Consider the following 19,766-nt stretch of genomic DNA (forward strand, 5'->3'; position numbering starts at 1 on the left):
TTGTTTAAAGGTGCCAGTTTTGGATTGTAGTATGTTTTTTCCCCCATATTGCTAATGAGAGTAAAAACAAAAACAAAAACCAATTAATGGAGCTTGCTCCCATTAAGGAGGTTCCTATCTTAGAACTTGTTACTGATAAAGGAATAAAAACATACTTAGTATATGCAGTGTTATATTTCCAAATATTGTTTTCATCAACTTAAGGGAAAAAATGAAAAGGAGGCGAGGAATAGTAGGAAGGAAGAGAATATTCAGTAATTTTAGAACAGCTAAATCATGAAGAAAAAAGAGTTTTTATCTCTCTGCAAAAATCAGATTTCTGAGTACTAGGACTTGGGTGCACTCAAAAAGATATGAAGGTTAAGGGGGTACTTAATATAGTCTATGTTGGGGACATATAGCTTCAACATCCTAAATGTCACAAGAAAAGACAGAAAAATGTCTAAACTACATGGTATTTGTTTTAATAGGGTAAAGAATGTTTTCCAGAAACACCCATTTCATTCCCCGTCCTACAATGACTTGAAGTGGGAAAATCTTATTAATGATAATTAAACTGTACACTAAGATAAATTTTATATTAAGTTGTTAAGTATTGATTTTGTTGTTGTTGGTATGTATGTTGAAAGTCATGCATTAAAGTAAGCAAACGATGAAATATCTTATGCTCATGACCTCCTTTAAGCTACCTCTCTCTCTCTCTCTGCTTTGGAAACTAATTTTACAAACAGAATTTACAGAATACTACTTGTCTTCAAAATTTGAGAGAATAGTCCAATCTCTTAAGGACACAGAAAAGAACATTACTGCTGACAAAAAAAATGCTTTGGTGCAGCTTGAACTTTGCAAAGTGATTCTTAAAAGATTTAACCTTTGTAAGCACACTTTAAAGAGTTTTCAACCCAGCGAAGCAGATAATCATTTGCAGCCATTATGAAAGGTACATTAACAAAAAAAATAACTTAATTTCAATGACGATATAACACTACAACATAAACCTTTAAGAAACCTTCAGAGAAAACATTAAAATATCTTGCATCTTGGTGACAAGAGTTTAGATTTAGCAATATGGATATAGTCCAGAGGAAAAAAGTGAAGAATATATTAAAATTACAGTAACTTGTAAAAGTTTGAAATCACAAAACTATCTAGACGGATGAGCTAAGTTACCAGTGCAAATAAAGTAGAATTGAAAGTCACATAATGACCTTTAAGTGCCTACGAGGTGAGAACCTTTCTAAAAAAAAAATATATATATATATATATATCCTTTACGAATTTATAGGTGAGGTAGTTTTTTCATTTTCTCTGGTTAACAGACAAAAGAATTAAGAATCTTCAGTACAAGAATGAATCCAACTAAGACTTAATTGTATTACAATTAGTATTTAATCCATTTATAACCAAGTTATTGTTTTCAAATAAGAGGAATTTTTACCTCAAGAGAATGCTGGTATTTTAAAAAGATGCAAAATCTTCCAGTTTATACACAAAGTGGCTGATATTGCACAAATCAGAATATTCTTAAACTATCTTTACAAAGAGATTTAACATAGCTGGCTTTAGTTTCTTTGCCCAAAACAGTTTTTCAAACTCCATAACGCATGACAAACACTAAAAGGTAGAATCTGACTCAGGTAAAATTCAGTGCTTAGTTTCTAATTAAAAAAAAAAAAATTCACTTTCAGATCCCTTTTCTCTTACCTCCCTCAGAGTTCAATAGATTAGTTTCTGCTGTTTCTATATAAATCATCTATATGGTCAAGTGGCAGCTCCCTTAACAGATACTTATTTCATTTAATTTTATGAAGAAAGGGCCATGATGAGTTACAGTTCATCTTCCATACACAGCAGCATCTTTAGTCATCTTCTTTAAGAATTATCTCCAGGTTTCACTCCCCTCTTCCTTAATAATAACAAAACAAACCCCAGTTAACAAAAAAATTTTTTTTTCTTTTCCTATTATTAGTGACTAGAATTTATTTATAATAGGAAATATCTGAGTTTCCACATTACGAAAATCTAAAATGGCTTTGGGTCCAAGTCTGATTTGAGAATCTCTTGAAACAAGGAAAAGAAAATAACTATTTCAACATATGAATGCAAGCTTCTAAGAGCACAGACGCTGGAGTCAATCTGATCTGGGTTGGAATCCCTGTTATGTCACTTATTAGTTGTAAAATCCTTAACCTATCTCATTTTTTTCATCAACACATAGGAGATAAAAATAGTACCTACCTTAAAGGCTATGGTAAGGATTAAAGGACATAATCCATAGTAAATGCTTAGAAATGACAGGCATATAGGGGTGCACAAAATATATTAGATGCTACTATTAATACAAAACTTTCTTAAGTTAAAAATATCCATATTCTTTGACTCAGCAATTATACTTAAAGTATATCTGTGCAAAGGAATACTGTATAGTGCTTAAAAACCACACTAAAAAGAGAACTTAACAACATGGAAACTACCAGCTATACAATAATACAAAAAAAAGAGAGCATTATATGACTTCTGGGAGAAGGGCAGCAGAACAGGGAACTGCTTGGGGATCTGCAGACAAGGTGAGGGCTATACATCATCCATGAGGGAGCAAGACAGCTGACAAAGAAGCCAAAGTGAAAACCCCCACAGCCAGGATCAGCACCTTTTCCCCACCTTCATGGTGAAAAGCCTGGGTAAAATCTGTGGCTCACTGTGGCCAACAGAGAGGAAGAGACATCTTCCTTCCTGGGAGAAGGGAGAGTGTGGCAGAGGATGGAGAGTGGTTTCTCTTTGGTGAGTTAGATCAGTGGTACCCATTTTGAATTTCAACTCTGACAAGAGGTCTGCCAAAGAATGCCATCTGCTGGCAGGCTGGGAAAATGCAAAAAGAAAGAAGCTCTTTGAAATCTCTCTTGTAGGCACTCTTGAATCTGGTCTGTGCCCCATTAGTGGATCCCTGGCCCTGTTTTGATAATTTAAGCCAGGCGATCTTAAAGATTTAGAATAAGTTGAATCAAAAATCAAAGAAAAGCCATGAAAAATAAAATGCCACTAGGCAAGAGAGAGAAAATGGCAGAGTAAAATCACCAAAATAATTGGATGCCTAGACATCAGCAAAAAATTAAAAGCCATAATAAAAAACATGAAGATATGGCCCAAAGGATCAAATAAAAAATCCTGACAAGACAGGACTTAACATAACTAACCAATGATGTTCACACTAATCTCCTGGATTGAATCAAGGAGTTTAAGGAAAATATGGCTAAAGAGAAAAAGGTAACAGAGTTTACTGGAATGAAAGATACAATGGATGAAATTAAAATGTATTACAGGCATTGAGCAGCAGATTTGAACTGGCTTAGGACAGAATTAGTGAATTGGAGAACAGAACACGTGTACTTGAAAAAACAGGGCAACAGAAAAAGAAATGAATTTAAAAAGTGGAAATGAATGCCATTATGAAACATACAACAGGACTTTCACTTTCTGACTTTAAAGCATATTACTTAGCTCTAATGGTGAACACAGCACGGTACTGGCTTAAAGACAGACACATTGACTGATAGGATAAATCAAGAATTCAGAAATAGACTCTCACATCTATGGTCAAGTGATTTTTAACAAGGCTATCAAATCCACCCAGTTGGGTCACAACAGTCTAATCAGCAAATGGTGTTGGGAAAACTGGATATCCATCAAAAAAAGAACACCTATTATATACCTTATACAAAATTAACTCAAAGTAGATCAAGGACCAAACTATAAAAGCTTGAACCATAAAATTCCTAGAAGAAAATGTAGGGAAACATCTTCAAGATTTTGTCACTGGTGGTAGGATGTTGTATGGGAGTCATGTATGTTATGCATGATTGATTTGTTAATGCACAACTTTTCAAGTGAAAAAAAGAAAGAGAAAGAAAAGACCATTACATAACAGAAGGTATACTATGATAATCATTTTTAAATAGTAAGTTGTAGTAGGACATACTCCTAAAACATGAGCAGAGATTTAAAATCCTTAAGTACTATAACTGTAGTTTAATATTTTTCTTCTTTGTGTTTTTTAGAATTTTCCAAATGTTTTACTGTAACCATATATTAAATTTGTTAAGAGGAAAAAGAAACAATGCACGTAAAAAGTTTTCTGACAATTTTCTTCAGAAAAGTGATGACCGAAAAAAGAAAGGAAAGGAAAAGGTAAAGGAAAAGGAAGTGAAGAAAGGAACAAAAAGAACAAAGTAAGGGAAAAATAAGCACATATTTTAAAGCAAAATTTAATATAAAGTATTAGTTTATCTTTTTAAAAACATGTTGCCTATTTTGAAGTTAATAAAAAATCAAAAGGAGTCCAACACCTCAATTCCAGCATATTTCATCATACCTCTGGAATAATATTCCACTTGGATATCAAGTTTATACATATTGTGTTACTTAAGCAAATATCATTTAAACTTCATAGTAAAAGGAGATTATCAGAAAGTGGAAACAGCCAACTAAAATTGTTGACAAATTATTGTGTCTTAATAATTAGACAATACTTTAAATGGCAGAAACTCTCTTTTGATGAATATTAACTCTAAGAAAGCAGATGGATCATTAAATCCTAAATCCTAAATTTTCCTTAGGTATAGTATTGAGCTTTGGCTATGAATACTCTATCAGTAGCATAGAGTTAGAAAAGAAGATGGAGAGAAAAGTTCCAAAGATCAAAGAAGTTGTCTTCAAAGAAGGAGGATAACCAGGATAAAACAAGTTTGGAGAAGGCCAAGTAAAGAGTTTTTAGAAAGGAAAAGTCCCCAAGTATCAAATGCTAAAAAGAAGTGGATGAAATATGAGCAGAATAACTGAGGAGGATTCTTGACAAGGAAAACTGAATTTATAGCTGAGAGAAGTACCTTGAAATGTTGCTGGATAATTCCAAAACTTGGAAAGGGAATGAGAATATGGTATATGGGTGACCTAGGAAATACGGCTGTAATGAACCTGAATCAGTGTCATCACTCTACCAGTCTAGTTATGAAAGGGTAAAGTTTAAGAATGTATGTTAAGGGAAACGGACTTTGGCCCAGTGGTTAGGGCGTCCGTCTACCATATGGGAGGTCCGCGGTTCAAACCCCGGGCCTCCTTGACCCGTGTGGAGCTGGCCATGTGCAGCGCTGATGCGCGCAAGGAGTGCCGTGCCACACAAGGGTGTCCCCCGCGTGGGGGAGCCCCATGCGCAAAGGAGTGCACCCATAAGGAGAGCCCCCCAGCGTGAAAAGAAAAGAGCAGCCTGCCCAGGAATGGCGCCGCCCACACTTCCCGTGCCGCTGACGACAACAGAAGCGGACAAAGACACAAGACGCAGCAAATAGACACCAAGAACAGACAACCAGGGGAGGGGGGGGGGAATTAAATAAATAAATAAATCTTTAAAAAAAAAAAAAAAAAAAAAAAGAATGTATGTTAATACTTCGGGTGCAGTAACCGAATACTTGAATTAAAAATAAAACTATCTGTAAGGAATTTAAGAGATCAGGACTAAAAGCAGTGGTTCTGAAACTTTAATCATCATAAGAACCACTTGGGAGTTTATTAAAATTCTGATTCCTGAGCACCATGCCAGAGATCCCAATTTAGCAGGTGTACATGGGGCCTTCCGAACTGCAGTTACGAGCATTTTAGATGTTCCTGGTGCAGGTGGTTTATAGACTACACTTTGTGGAAAATCCATTGGCATTTGTGCTATATAGACTGGCAAACTATTGTGTCTTAATAATTAGACAATATTTTAATTGTGAGACACATTGTAATAACTGTTAATATTTTAACATCTCAAACATCTCAAATTATGATGCAAACTAGATTTTTTTCGTTTTGAAAAATAAAGCACAAGAAGGAAAAAAGTGATGCTCCCCTAGCCTACTGGTTAAAGTAGTTCATAGAGTCCTGTCAAAAGAGAGAATCAAGGCTGATAATATAATATGGAGCAGGACAGGGCTAAGCTAGGGCTATATGGAAGGAGAGCTATAGCGTGGTCTTGAAATTTGTCTTACTTAGCACTTTGCCTATTAAAAAATAGCACATCTGACATTTCCAGAAAGATACACTCTAATTTAAGTAGCAAGATACACAAATAGAGAAATTTATATGTCATGATTAAGGAGGCATATTATTTATTTATGGTTCCTTCCACTGAAAATCAGAAGGGTAGGCAGGCAGAGAAGGAGGGAAGTATGGGGTTTAAAGATATGGTTCTGAAGAGTTTATATATATAAATCACTGCCCTTTCACTTTTACATATAAAACAAATATCAACAATCTACCTTTTTAAAAAAAAAAGGCATTAGTGGCAACTGACAATGAGTACAAACTTCCTTACTTTCTTATGAGTGAGATTCTATCCTGATGTAAATGCTAAAAGGCATTCTGCTTATAGGAACACAACTATGTTCTGAGATTCTAAATGTTTTTTTACATAGTATAGCCATGTAAGTTAACAACCCTAATTTCCAGACTCAGCAAGGAATGTGAAAGTGCTGATGATGAAAGCACAACACTGTGATTATACTAAAAGCCACTGATTATTCACTTTAAATAGATTGTAGGGTATATGAATATATCTCCATAAAACTGCTCAATAAATAAATAATTGTGCAGGGATAGGTAGAAATAGCAGCTATGTACAGTAGGGGAAACAGTTTGGGGGGTGAAGAATTTCCTTGTTTGTCTGTTTTTTTTTTATTATTATTATCATGGAAATAATGAAAATGTGCTAATGGTGACTGAAATGATAAATATACAACTATGTGATAACACCAAATGACTGTATACTTTGGATGTATTGTATGTATTATTAACATGTACGAATAAAAATTGGTTTGTTTAAAAAAAAAAAGGGGGGGCTGGCCCTGAATTTCCTACACTTCTAAAATGTTCATATCTTTACAGAATAAAAAAATGTGTTGCTAGATGTCTGTTCTCTAAAAGCCATTCTATTCGTGAATCTTTTCTTATAAAGAACTGCATATACCTTGGCAGAGTGGGCTCATAACTTATTAGTCAGTCTTTGTTATACTTTGTATTTTATTTTGATTTTCATTTCAGTTTCAAGTTTATAGTTTTCATCAACTTAACAAGGTAATAATATTTCTCCATAGTCTAAGGGAAATGTCTTAAACAGAGAAGAAAAATCTTAATTTTCTTAATTTCATGTCTTCTACACATAAAATAAACATAAGAATGCATGATCCTCACATAGAGGATCATAATTCTGTACTTAATATGAAGTAAGAATTGCAATAAATATCAAAAATACCAACTCTTTGCTATAGACATATAATAATTTTTAAAATACCTTATGCAACTGTATATAATTTTAAAACTTTATAGAGTTATAAATGCGTAATTACAAAGATAGCTTTCATTAACTATTAAGTACAGCAAGCGATTTTTTAAAAATGGACATTTTTCCATCAAGAAGTTAGACATGTTTTATTCCTGAAAAAGGAAAGTTTTTTTTTCTTGGTATATATAAAGGCAAAGATAAAACAGAAAAGTATTCCTCAGATTACTTTTAAAAACATTTTTTACATATGAAAATCAGAACATGATACTAATTTTGAACTTTTCTCTCTGTGGCTAAAATGCTTGTTTACTTTTAAGAATAAAAGGAAATGGCATTTATATCAAACACCTCTATTCGTCCAAGTATTGCCAACAACCTTTTACAAATGAGCAACTTTAAGCACACTGAAATGAAGCAACTTGTTGAAGAATAGTAACATTGTGAATAGTTAACATCTGAACTTAGTTTGTTTCTTTTCAAAGCTCATAAAGCTCTACCACATCATGTTACATATTTTGACAGAATATGAAATTTTAATTATTCTTATTCTACAATGTATCAGACACCCTAACAATGTAATAACAATTTTTATGGGAAAAACTGTTATTAAATCGGAAATAAATATGGAAAAATATTATCACTTAAAAATACAAACTGCTAGATATACATCCTAATTTCAGAAGTGTCAAAATAGAATATATTAAAATAAAAGGGGACGGAAGTGGATGTGGCTCAATTGATTGGGCTCCCATCTATTATATGGGTTAAAGTGGACTTACTGATATTCTATTCATGAACTATTGTGATTAGTAATCAAAGAAAATGTGGCATTGGTGTGGATAAAGTGGCCATGGTGGCTGCTGGGTGTGGGGAATGGGAGGAAGAGATGAGATGTGGAGGCATTTTTGGGACTTGGAGTTGTCCTGGGTGATGTTGCAGGGACAGTTACTGGACATTCTATGTCCTTCTATGGCCCACCGGATGGAACATGGGAGAGTGTGGGCTATGATGTGGACCACTGACCATGAGGTGCAGCGGTGCTCAGAGATGTATTCACCAAATGCAATGAATGTCTCATGATGATGGAGGAGTGTGTTGCTATGGGGGGAGGAGGGGGCTGAGAGGGGTGGGGGATATTTGGGGACCTCATATTTTTAATGTAATATTAAAAAAATAAAGACAAAAAAACCCCTCAATTATTCCATTTGCTATCAGAGTTCATTTTTTGAATTTTCATGACTTAGATTTGAAGACTGTCTTTAAGAAGTCTGTCTCAGCTGTAGGTAAAAGGATATTTTTTAAACCTGAACATGTAGGTTAGAAATAAACATTTTCAACAGATAAATAATTCTGAAAAATGATGACATAATTAAGCTAAATATTTAATAAATTAGAAGAAACACATTATCTACAGCTGCAATATATGAAATATCACACTCCAGTTTTGAAGCTAGGATTTGGGTTTTTACTATTGTTCAGATGTTATTTTTACAATTCTGAAAATGGGTTAGCTTATTGAACTAGAACCATTGCTTCACAATGAACATGTCTCTCACATATAAAAAGTATATAAATGTTGAAATGACAAGATTACACAATGGTTTTCTATATTCCTTCTGGGTTTTCTACTGTTATGATATATGGTACACTATAATATTATATAATTGGATTTTAATATTTTAAATGATGGGTAAATAATATTATAAAAACTCAACTTTTAAAAAAGCTGCAATAGAATATTGCAGCTTAACTCCCAGAGTTTTAGTAGGTGAGTGGCTTTTTTCCACAAAATAATAAGTAAAAACTACTATTTTGAAACTAAAGGATAAGATGAAGTTAGTGACTTTTGAAAGGCACCTCTAAGTATGGCACCCTACTGTACTTTGATTAATTATCTTGGTGATGATTGAATTTCTCATCACATATGGTATTCCACAGCATGCTATGTAAACACATCAGGCCCACATGCCATCGAACTTAAGAAATGGCTTGCTTCTCAAGTCTATAACGAGTGTAGCTTGGAAAGTGTCTTAGGTTTTCAATTTTATGAATTAGTAATATAAAAAACATTCCATTTGCATGGTTACAATCATTTTCTTTTCTCAGTTATTCTGATACTGAAATATATTAAAATGTGTTTCATAAATACTGCTAAACTTTATCTGGAGGAAGGAAATTATTTTCAAAAAGATTCTTAAGGGCACCTGATCATGATTTACTGATATATATGACCCAGTACCCATGAAAATACTTTAGGTTATTGAATTAAACAGGACACAGTTTAACAAAATAACTTCTGATTCAAATTCTATTATAAAAGGATGCTCAATAAATAATCTGTATTTTGCGAAAGCAGCTGATAAAATCATTACCTGGAGATTGTTCTTAGAAAACATGTTCATGACATTCAAGTAAACCCCTTTGGGCAGGCAATAAAGACAAACAATAAGTTCAGTTCAGTAAATAAAAATTCAGTTTAAATAAATAACACTGTCAGTTTTTTAAAAAAGCACACTACCTATTGTATTATAGGTATAAGTATAGGTATATAACAATTTCATTATAACTATAATTAGTGAAATTGTTAATGGTTATTACTTTTTATTGAACTGAATTCCCAAATCATTGTTACTAGAAATGAAAGGCTTAAAAGACATTTATGCAAACAATTTGCAGCCAGAGAAAATGCTAGAACAACTGGCAACAGTTCGAACTTAGTCTAGGATAAGACAGAAGGTCAATTATTAAGGAGAAGTTTGTAGGCTTTACCCCACATACCGGCAAAGAGGAAACTGAAAGTTTGGATTCTAAAATGGGAAGCGGACTTGGCCCAGTGGTTAGGGTGTCCGTCTACCACATGGGAGGGAGGTCCGTGGTTCAAACCCCGGGCCTCCTTGACCCGTATGGAGCTGGCCCATGTGCAGTGCTGATGCGTGCAAGGAGTGCCATGCCACCAGGGATGTCCCCACGTAGGGGAGCCCCATGTGCAAGGAGTGCACTCTGTAAGGAGAGCCACCCAGTGCGAAAGAAAGTGCAGCCTGTCCAGGAATGGCGCCGCACACACGGAGAGCTGACACAACAAGATGACGCAACAAAAAGAAACACAGATTCCCTTGCTGCTGACAACAACAGAAGCGGACAAAGAAGACACAGCAAATAAACACAGAGAACAATCGGGGGCGGGGGGGGACACAAATAAATAAATAAATAAATAAATAATCTTTAAAAAAATTAAAAAATAAACTATACCCATCATCAAGGATAGTCACATTAGAATTTAATTCTCAGACTTTTAGTAGGTCTACAAATCACTATAGATTTCTGTATATGATTCTAATGTAGAATACACTGTAAGCTTTTCTCCAGTCCTTTATATACCAGTTATCAGTAAAAAGGCAAATCAACACTCAGTAAAGCTTGGTAAAGCACAGTGTTGCAAGCTCTAATGCCTGTCACACAAATGCTAGAAGAGCACTGAATTAAGACGGTTAAGTGGTTTAAGTTTTACCTGAAAATAACTTCTCTGTCAACCATGCTAAATTTAAAAACTTAAAATTCAACCTAATGTCAGATTAAATCCCAGAGGTCAAATGAATATTTAAAATATTAAAAAGTCCATTTTTTAATGGAGCAGTTATATGAATCAAATTTAAAAGAACTTTAAAGGATAATTCATTTTGATTTTATATTTTTCATAAATCTTCATAATGCATAAAATTCAGACATTCAATTTCCAATATTACAGGGCTCAATTAAATCTGCTTGTTTAATGTATTGTGGCAAGAGACTCCTTGGAGAGGTTGTTCTGTTCAGTTCTTAAAGTGGCACAATTCTCAATGACTATTTAACTTGAAAATAAACATTTAAATAGGTTATTTTAGCATTAGGTTATCAGAAGAATTCTAGTTGTAAAATTCTCACTTGAGACAAATACAAAACTAAAAAAAATAAAAACAAATTTCTCACTGGGGAAATTTTGGAAAATAAAAAGAAATGAAAGGGAAAAAATCTTATTTCCCCTACTTAGAAAATTCTTTCTAATACAAACAATTATCAGGAAACACCATTTGCCTCAGGTGGTCTGTCATGCATTTGTAGTTCCAGAAAATCTTCCATAGGGATTTAGATGAGAATTTTATGCATACGAATTTAATTTATTACTGCTCCCAAAAGTAGTATTCTAGAAAGATCAAGAAAGAGTGAACCAAACTGAGGTCTTAACAGAGCATCTTGTAATTGTCAGATAAGGGCCCATCATGTACACTCTATGGCTTTTTACGTAACAGAGCTAAAACAAAGATGAAAAGCTAGAACAGTAACTGGCACAGTCACCAAAGAGTAAACAATGACTACTCAGCAGCACCTGTGAATACATATGAGGTAGATGAAATACTATTAAAAGAAATATTCATATATGTTCATTTAACCATGTCAAAATAAACGCTCATATTCCTGATATAACAAAAGATAGGGTTTTAAAATAATAGTATGTGACTGATATGTTATATTTTAAAATCTATGCAAAATTTGTCAATGCAATAGCTTTTTCAAAACTGTGTATTTTATCTTCTCAAGTGACGCTGTATACTACACTTTGCCTAAAATTCTCAGTTTCCTGAAATTGTATAAATTGTTACTGAAAGTCTAAACTTCCTATCCCTCACTCCCTCCTTCACCCATTAGCACTGTGCTGAACTCAAGGGGGCATATGCTCCCAGATTTGTATTTTACACAATACTCTTTGATGAAGGTTATAGAATTCATAGGGTTATTAGTAGGTGATATATGGTTAAACTCATTCAGGTTCCTGCCTATTCCTTGGGTTGTCCTCTAGGCAGTAAGTGTTAGACCACTTGTAATTCTCTTAAGAATATATTACCTGGGATAAGAAATGCTCAATAGGTAAGCAGACTTGGCCCAATGGATTGGGTGTCTGCCTACCATATGGGAGGTCCACGGTTCAAACCCCGGGCCTTCTTGACCTGTGTAGAGCTGGCCCACGCGCAGTGTTGGTGCGCGCAAGGAGTGCCGTGCCACGCAGGGGTGTCCCCCGCATAGGGGAGCCCCACATGCAAGGAGTGCGCCCCATAAGGACAGCCGCCCAGCACAAAAGAAAGTGCAGTCTGCCCAAGAATGGCGACGCACACACGGAGAGATGACACAAGATGATGCAAGAAAAAGAAACACAGATTCCCGGTGCTGCTGATAAGGATAGAAGCAGTCACAGAAAAACAAACAGTGAATGGACACAGAGAGCAGACAACTGTGGGGGGGGAGGGAAGAGAAATAAATTTAAAAAAATAAATCTTTATAAATGATATAAAGATAGCAATAACAGAAAAAAGAGAAATGCTCAATATAATTTATTGGTTTTCACATAAAGCAAAAAAAATAAATAAATTATTCTAAGTATTTCCATAGATAAAAGTTGTTGAGATGTGTATCAAGTATACTCTAGAAAAGAGCAATTAGTGAACTACTATATATCTTTTAAAAAAGGCAAAATTAAGTCTACTTTATATCTTATATATAGTACATACCCTATTGGGGATAGAATTATGTACCCCACAAAAGACATGTTCAAATCTTAATCCATGTTCCAATGGGTATGAACTTATTCATAAATATGACCTTTGAAGATGTTATTATTAGTTAAAGTATGGGCAAACTGAAAAAGGGTGAGTGTTAATATGTAGGACTAGAAGACTTATAAAGAGAGAAAATTTGACTGCAGTCAATCAGAAAAAGCCAAAAGCCAGAAGAAACCTGAGAGAAGAGAGAGATTAGCATGCGATTGAGGACTGCCATCACCAGTACACCAAGGAAAGCATGACCATGCTGATACTTTGAGTTTAGAATTTCTAGCCTTCAAAACCATGAGAAAAAAAATGCTAACCCACTGTGTGGTATTTGTCATAGCAGCTCTGTCAAACTAAGACATGACCTAATTTTTAAAATGACAGTATGTTTAAATTTGACCTGCATTAGATACATTGGATATATTTGTTTTAAAACTCTGAGAAGTCAGTCTTCTTTTAGGGACAATGTTATAAAATTAATTTTATTAAAGTTAACTACTTAAATATATTTCAGCTTTGTGTGGTAAAGTTAAAAAGTATGGACTTAGATATGATAAATCTTGCTAGACTTTCATGGAATTTCTTTAAATATAACAGGCAAGATTAATGACAGGGAAGATTTTTGCCTTCATGGTGCCCATAGTAAAGACACTGCTACTTGAAAGATAAAGTAATGTGGAAATATATTACACTGCTGAGACTATACAGGGTGATATTTTAGTGTTCCCATGACACACAGATTTGGAGAAAAAAATGTTTAAAATGTAACACATTTTCAAGCTAATATTCAATTATATACCCTAACTTCATATTATCTAAAATTTTAATCACTATATAAATTTCTTATTTGTGAGTAAAACTGTTATAAAAATTGAGACCTATTAGACTTAACAATCTTAATTACCAAAGAAAGATAGTAGAATGTATATTGAATGGCTATAACAATCTTTCATGCGCTTCTTCCCACTTAAAATTACTGGCAACTTATTCAACTGTTATATAGCTATTGGTGTAATGTAGAGAGACTATCAAAATTAAGGGAAACAAGTCTTTTCCTCACTGGCATTTTTTTCTTACCTTAGAAGATGAAGAATCACACTCCTGACATATCCATCCATAGCCTGTTTGTTTAGGAGACTTTTTCAAAGGAGGATCCAAACAGCCAAAATGGTAGCAGAGTCTGCATTCATCACACCTGTAGGGTAAACAGATTTATGGTATATCTAAATAATGTAAAAACCATCCTTTTCAAAGACATAAAGGCAAACAATTATATATTTCATCTTTGATACTGTTATTCTATCCTTGGCTCACAAGAATATTAAATTAATGTTTATAACAAAGGCAACCTAAACCTGAAATAAATATTTTAGTAAAAATAAAATACGCCAACAATGAAAAAATAATATAAACATCATTCAGAATACCTGACAGTAAAAATGTTAAGAGCATATGAATGAATATATAGAGTCATATGAGCTAACAACCATAACATTTTCAAATTTGAAGTTGCCAATTAGACAGTTTAAAAACAAATTTGAAAACATTTAATAATATCAAATACATATATAATACAGGTTATGAATCAATCCAGTATATTTTGAATGTCTCTAAAATTTTAGAACTCTAAGGGATTATATCAGACTACACTATACAACAATAATGCTTTCAATATATACTTCATTACTCTCTTTCTCCAAGTTAAAGTAGATTGTCAATAAATTTTCTAACATTTATAGTGTTAGCCTATAGCAAATAAAAACAATCTTTATATATTAAATCACAGAACACTAAAGAAGTAAAGAAACCTCTCTAAGAATTTGATAATGCTCTCTTGGAATTTGCCTGCCACTTTCTCTCAGTGCATTTGGTTTGCTGAAGTACCTCTTACCATATTTTAAAACTAAATAAGAAATTTTTTGATAATTTTTTTGCCACCTATGATGTACAAAGTCTAAAAAAACTATCATACCTATTCTTCGTTTCAGACAATCTCATCCCGCTGACAATGAAGAAAGATCTGCATTATTTTAGTGTTTTGTAAAAAGAATTTTGCATCAGGTGGATTAACAATATCAAAATTTAACAACAAATAAGAAAGATGTATACATCTTATAGTAGTAGTTATATTCCCCATTTTCTTAGATAACCTTTGTGCATTTTTTTAAATTTAAAAAATACTTTCTCCAAACCAATTCTGTAAGATTCTCTTACTGATTTAAAACTTCGTAAGTTGAGAAATCCAGAAGAAACTAGAGAGAAAAACTTTAAAGACATATTACTTGAATAAAGCGCAAAATTACTATTCAGTAACCTTTAGTAGAAAAAAGAAGTCTATTGTTATAAATAACACATAGAAAAAAATAATTTATTTTAAAATATCCATCACAATTAAAGGAACTGTAAGTCTTCATTTATAGCAAAAATTTCATATCAAGCTAAAATAATCCAATCTCCAAAACCTCATTTGGGAGTCAGGAGTTTCAGACAAGTTAAACAACTTAACTTAGCTATTCAGGTATAATGAAGTTTAAAACACAGATATACATCAAAAATTCATGCATTTTCTTTATGAACCAAATAAGTTTACATACTTTTCCTCTCCAAAAACATTCTCCTTTAGACTCAAGATACCATATTATTCCACTAGTGTTAGTGTTATACGGATGTAAAAAAAAAAAAAAAAAAAAAAAAACACCTTTTACTACAATAATTTTAGCTCTAAAGAATACATAAAATTAAATAGGAAGAATAGTATCTTACTTACTATGGAAAAATTATAAATGAACCAACCAAAACTATTTATTTATTAAGAGCAGTTAAAATATTAAAATACCTGTTTTTCTGTCATTAAGAAAAAATATATACAGCTAACTGTATAAATGTAACATAAAAAGACTAAATGGCAAATCCACACAATTACATGCTTTCTTTTCCAATACCACTTATTTACCTTTCAGTAACTCAAATTTGTTACATTAAACATATAGGACCCCTCAAAGTATAAGCACTTCTGAGTTATGAGAAGGTTGAGATTTCTGAATAGCTGATGGCATATTCCTTTAAATTATGAAAACTAGGATTTCATTTATCTTTGATGGAAAATTTTAAAAGAATCATACTATTTGCTTTATATATCAAGAGTGCCTACAACTGCAAGTAGGAGAATTGCATCCATCATCCATGTGGAATCTAAGCTCCCTCTTCTTATAGAGGGGGAGTGGATCCCAGGATCCACAGGAGGAAGGAACACAGTATGGATTAGAGTGGACTTACCGATATTCTATTTGGAACTATTGTGTTTAGTAATGGAAGAAATTGCAGCATTGATGTGGAGAAAGTAGCCAAGGTAGTTGCTGAGGGTAGGGAAAAGGAAGAAGAGATATGATGTGGAGGCATTTTAAGGACTTGGAATTGTCCTGGGTGGTACTGCAGATGCTAGACAATGTATGTCCTGCCATGGCCCACTGGATGGACTGGGGGAGTATAAACTACAATGTAACCATTATCCATGTCGTGCAGCAGTGCTCAAAAATGTATTCACCCAATGCAATGAATGTCCCATGATGATGAAAGAGGTTGTTGATATGGGAGGAGTGGGAGGAGTGGGGGAGTGGGGTGGGGGGGTATATGGGGACCTATTATATTTTTTGAATGTAATATTTAAAAAAATATAGAGAAAAAAAAGAATATATTAATTATAAGCCACTATCTTTGTTAACTTAAGGTTGTTAGTATGCATATCAGAAACTGTTAGTGTCTAAAAGCATGCTAGCCCTTTGTACCTGTAGTATCATTAGACTCATGTTTTGTTTGAATTCTAGCGTTCAAAATTTGCAGGATTTCAGAGTCCTCACTACCAGTCACTGCTTCCTGATACTGTCATATATGTTTGTCCAAGCATCTTTTCCCCAACAATTTGTTATGGATTTAGAAACGAGACCACTAAGCACATTAATACTATGCAAAATGATGGTAAAAGGTCAAGAAAATGAGAGTTCTACTGAGTGAAGTATATGGACTCATTTTTGGATAATAACTAGTCTTTTTATTTAATTTCAGCTTTAAAAGCAATGTCCATATAAATCAGATTGCTAATTAATGTGAGTTTGATAGGTAGTGTTTCCAAGCTCAATATCAAATTACAACCTAACTACTGCATTTATTTCATAACTCTGTGCCATAATAATTTGCAAATTATGTACTCTAATGTATAAGTTGAGGCAAACACCATCACAAATGTAAAGGTGAATCATAAGTCATTTCTTTTCACCTTCATGTATTTCAGTGATTCTTGTTGGTATAGCTATGGATTTCCATCTAATAGCTGATGTTATCATTATAAATTAGAAAAATCAAGTTATCTTTCAGTTCAAGAACTAATGCAGAAGGAAAAAGAAATACTATGCCTGTCAAAAGATAATGGTCAAGGATATGTCATTTGGAAATAACCTAATACTTACTGATTGATTCCTTCATTAATGATACTTTTTAGAATGACTTAGTCTACGTATGGAACTCTAACGTAGTTGTGATGGGTTCTAGAGGAAAAGTAGAATTCACTTGTCAGAAATAGGGGATGATATGGAAGTTCTCTAAAGTTCTAGCTCTCTCACCAGTAAATAAGAGCTGCAATTCAAATCCTAAAGAGCAAAAGGAATAGTCAATATTCTTAAGAACTGCCAAAATCCAGGAGAAGAAAATACACACACAAAAATAACCTAATCTTGAAGTCAATAGCCCTGTTGAAAAACAGAAATTCTTTCTAGAGATATCTAAACTTATTTCCACGTAGGGGGGATAAAACTGTTTGTTTTATACTAAAATACTAAATTGATGACACCCATAGCTTTATGTGCAAGTACCGAAAATATCCTGAGTAACACAAGTAACCTCTAACAAATTTGCAAGAATTAACATACCATAGACAAATATTAGAGATACCATTAAGAATCCTAGAAATCAAAGAACAAAGATGATCGAAATATTGCTCACACACAGACATACCACTTTGTATCATCTAGCAAATCATGAAAAAAAATCCTATTAAAATTTATATCATTTTAAAAACATTTATTCTCCTATCCTAGAAGCTGAAATAAGGTTGTAGTTATTGATCAAATTAGTATTATCTCTACCTCTATTTCTTACATATACTTGAAAACACATAATTGTAGTACATAATATAGTACATATTTATCAAAATAAATATTCAATGTTTAAAATACCTTTTGCAAAAGCAGTCATTGACCCACAAAAGTATAGTGATATATCACAATATACTTTATTAAATAACACAAATGTCTATGTAATAAAAACAGACCATTCAAAACACCAACAGTACATTATGAAATAGGAATGCAATATTTTAAAATAAGAGAATGAAAACTAACTTTTAAAGAAACACTACGAATTCTTTCAATAAAATGCAAACTAGACACTTGAAGAAGTACCTTTAAGCATGTAATAAATATTATACACATGATAGAACATTCTAAATATACAATTTTAAATGAGATTAAAATGAATCCCATTTATAAGATAAAAGGAAACCTGATTGTTTAATTAGATTATTACTAAGTACAAATTCTTAGACATCAGATTCATAATGGACAAAGATGTGAATAATAAAGTGGCTTTATTTATGGCCTTTCCCATATTGAGTTAATAAAATGCAGTGATTAATTAAACATAGCTCTTTATATACTTAAAATACTTACTTAGCATATGGTTTATGTATTTAAAATACTTACTTAGCATATAGCACCCTAGACAAAGAAGAGGAAGAAAATTATTTATGTTCATATGTGCTAAGATCCATCCAACAAGCAGTCATCTGTATACCTGATTACTGAAAATAGGCACAAAAATAAAAAAAGTAATGATATTTCCTCCTGTCCCTAAGAGATAAGATAAAAATCAGTGTTCCAAATCATTTCTTTAACTCCTTCAATTTCTAATTGAAAATTTATTAGGGGAGTACTCTATATAAATAACTACCTTTTAAAAAATTAACTGAAATACTTAAGTATACCTCCTATGCATATACTTTATAGCCAGACAGTAAGCTAAACTTCAGCAAGACAGACATGACATCCATAATATGGACTTGAAAAGAGATACACATTTTCCATGATTAATTTGATCCACAATCACAATTCTTTTTTTTAAGTTATTGCAAGATTGTATTTAGATCCCCTTCAAGTCTATATAAAGTAAAATAAAGGACCTTGAAAATACATAGTAACACATCAGTTCACTTAAAAAAAAATACAACTAAATATCAAAAGAATAGATGGACTGGTTTTTTAAAAATCACTGAAATGTAAACATTCAATACAAGATCAAAAGAATTAGTCTTGAGATTTAAATAAAAATCTCACTAGCAGCTCAAAAACCTACACAAATCTGTTAACCAGCAGCAGTGGATTTTTCCATTGAATAACAGCCAAATATTTCGATTAAATACCTTAACAAATGAAGAAAATGTGGGATTGTGGCCCATGAGCTAAACAATTTTTAAAATAATATAAGCTTGCATAAAATTCTGCATTCCACCAATTTCAGAATAACACAAGTATCAATAAAACAATAATTTATTCTTTATATTTTATAACAATTTTAGTACAGATCACCTACATGAGCATTTTCTATACAAAATAATTAGAAAATGTCTCTTATGTTTCACAATTACAAGAATACTATGGAGGACTTAACTGACTTCCAATGCCATTATAGACTTCTATCATAGGCAAGAATGAATGAATGGGTAGTAAAAAAGACAAAAATACTCTTTACTCATAAAGGTGGATTAATAGGAAAAACATCTGGATAATTATCCAAATCCATATTTAACAGCAACTTAAAAAAAG

General features: G+C 32.8%; 1 protein-coding gene across 8 annotated transcripts in view; it reads right to left on the reverse strand.

Moving 5' to 3' along the window:
• PHF14 (PHD finger protein 14) overlaps nt 1-19,766 on the reverse strand; it is a 254,756-nt gene that overhangs the window by 47,706 nt on the left and 187,284 nt on the right. For 6 of the 8 annotated variants that reach the window (XR_011648807.1, XR_011648808.1, XR_011648809.1 and 3 more), the window contains one exon: nt 13,972-14,089. Coding sequence is in view for 4 of the 8 variants with exons in the window: in XM_023588955.3 (XP_023444723.1) it covers nt 13,972-14,089 (118 nt within the window). In the remaining 4 variants the exon portion in view is untranslated. Of the gene's footprint in view, nt 1-1,810; nt 1,907-13,971; nt 14,090-19,766 lie in introns of those variants that run through there. The other 2 variants (XM_004459102.5, XR_011648810.1) reach the window with 2 other exon arrangements.

This window comes from Dasypus novemcinctus, chromosome 5, assembly GCF_030445035.2.
Source record: "Dasypus novemcinctus isolate mDasNov1 chromosome 5, mDasNov1.1.hap2, whole genome shotgun sequence".
Lineage (NCBI taxonomy): Eukaryota > Metazoa > Chordata > Mammalia > Cingulata > Dasypodidae > Dasypus > Dasypus novemcinctus.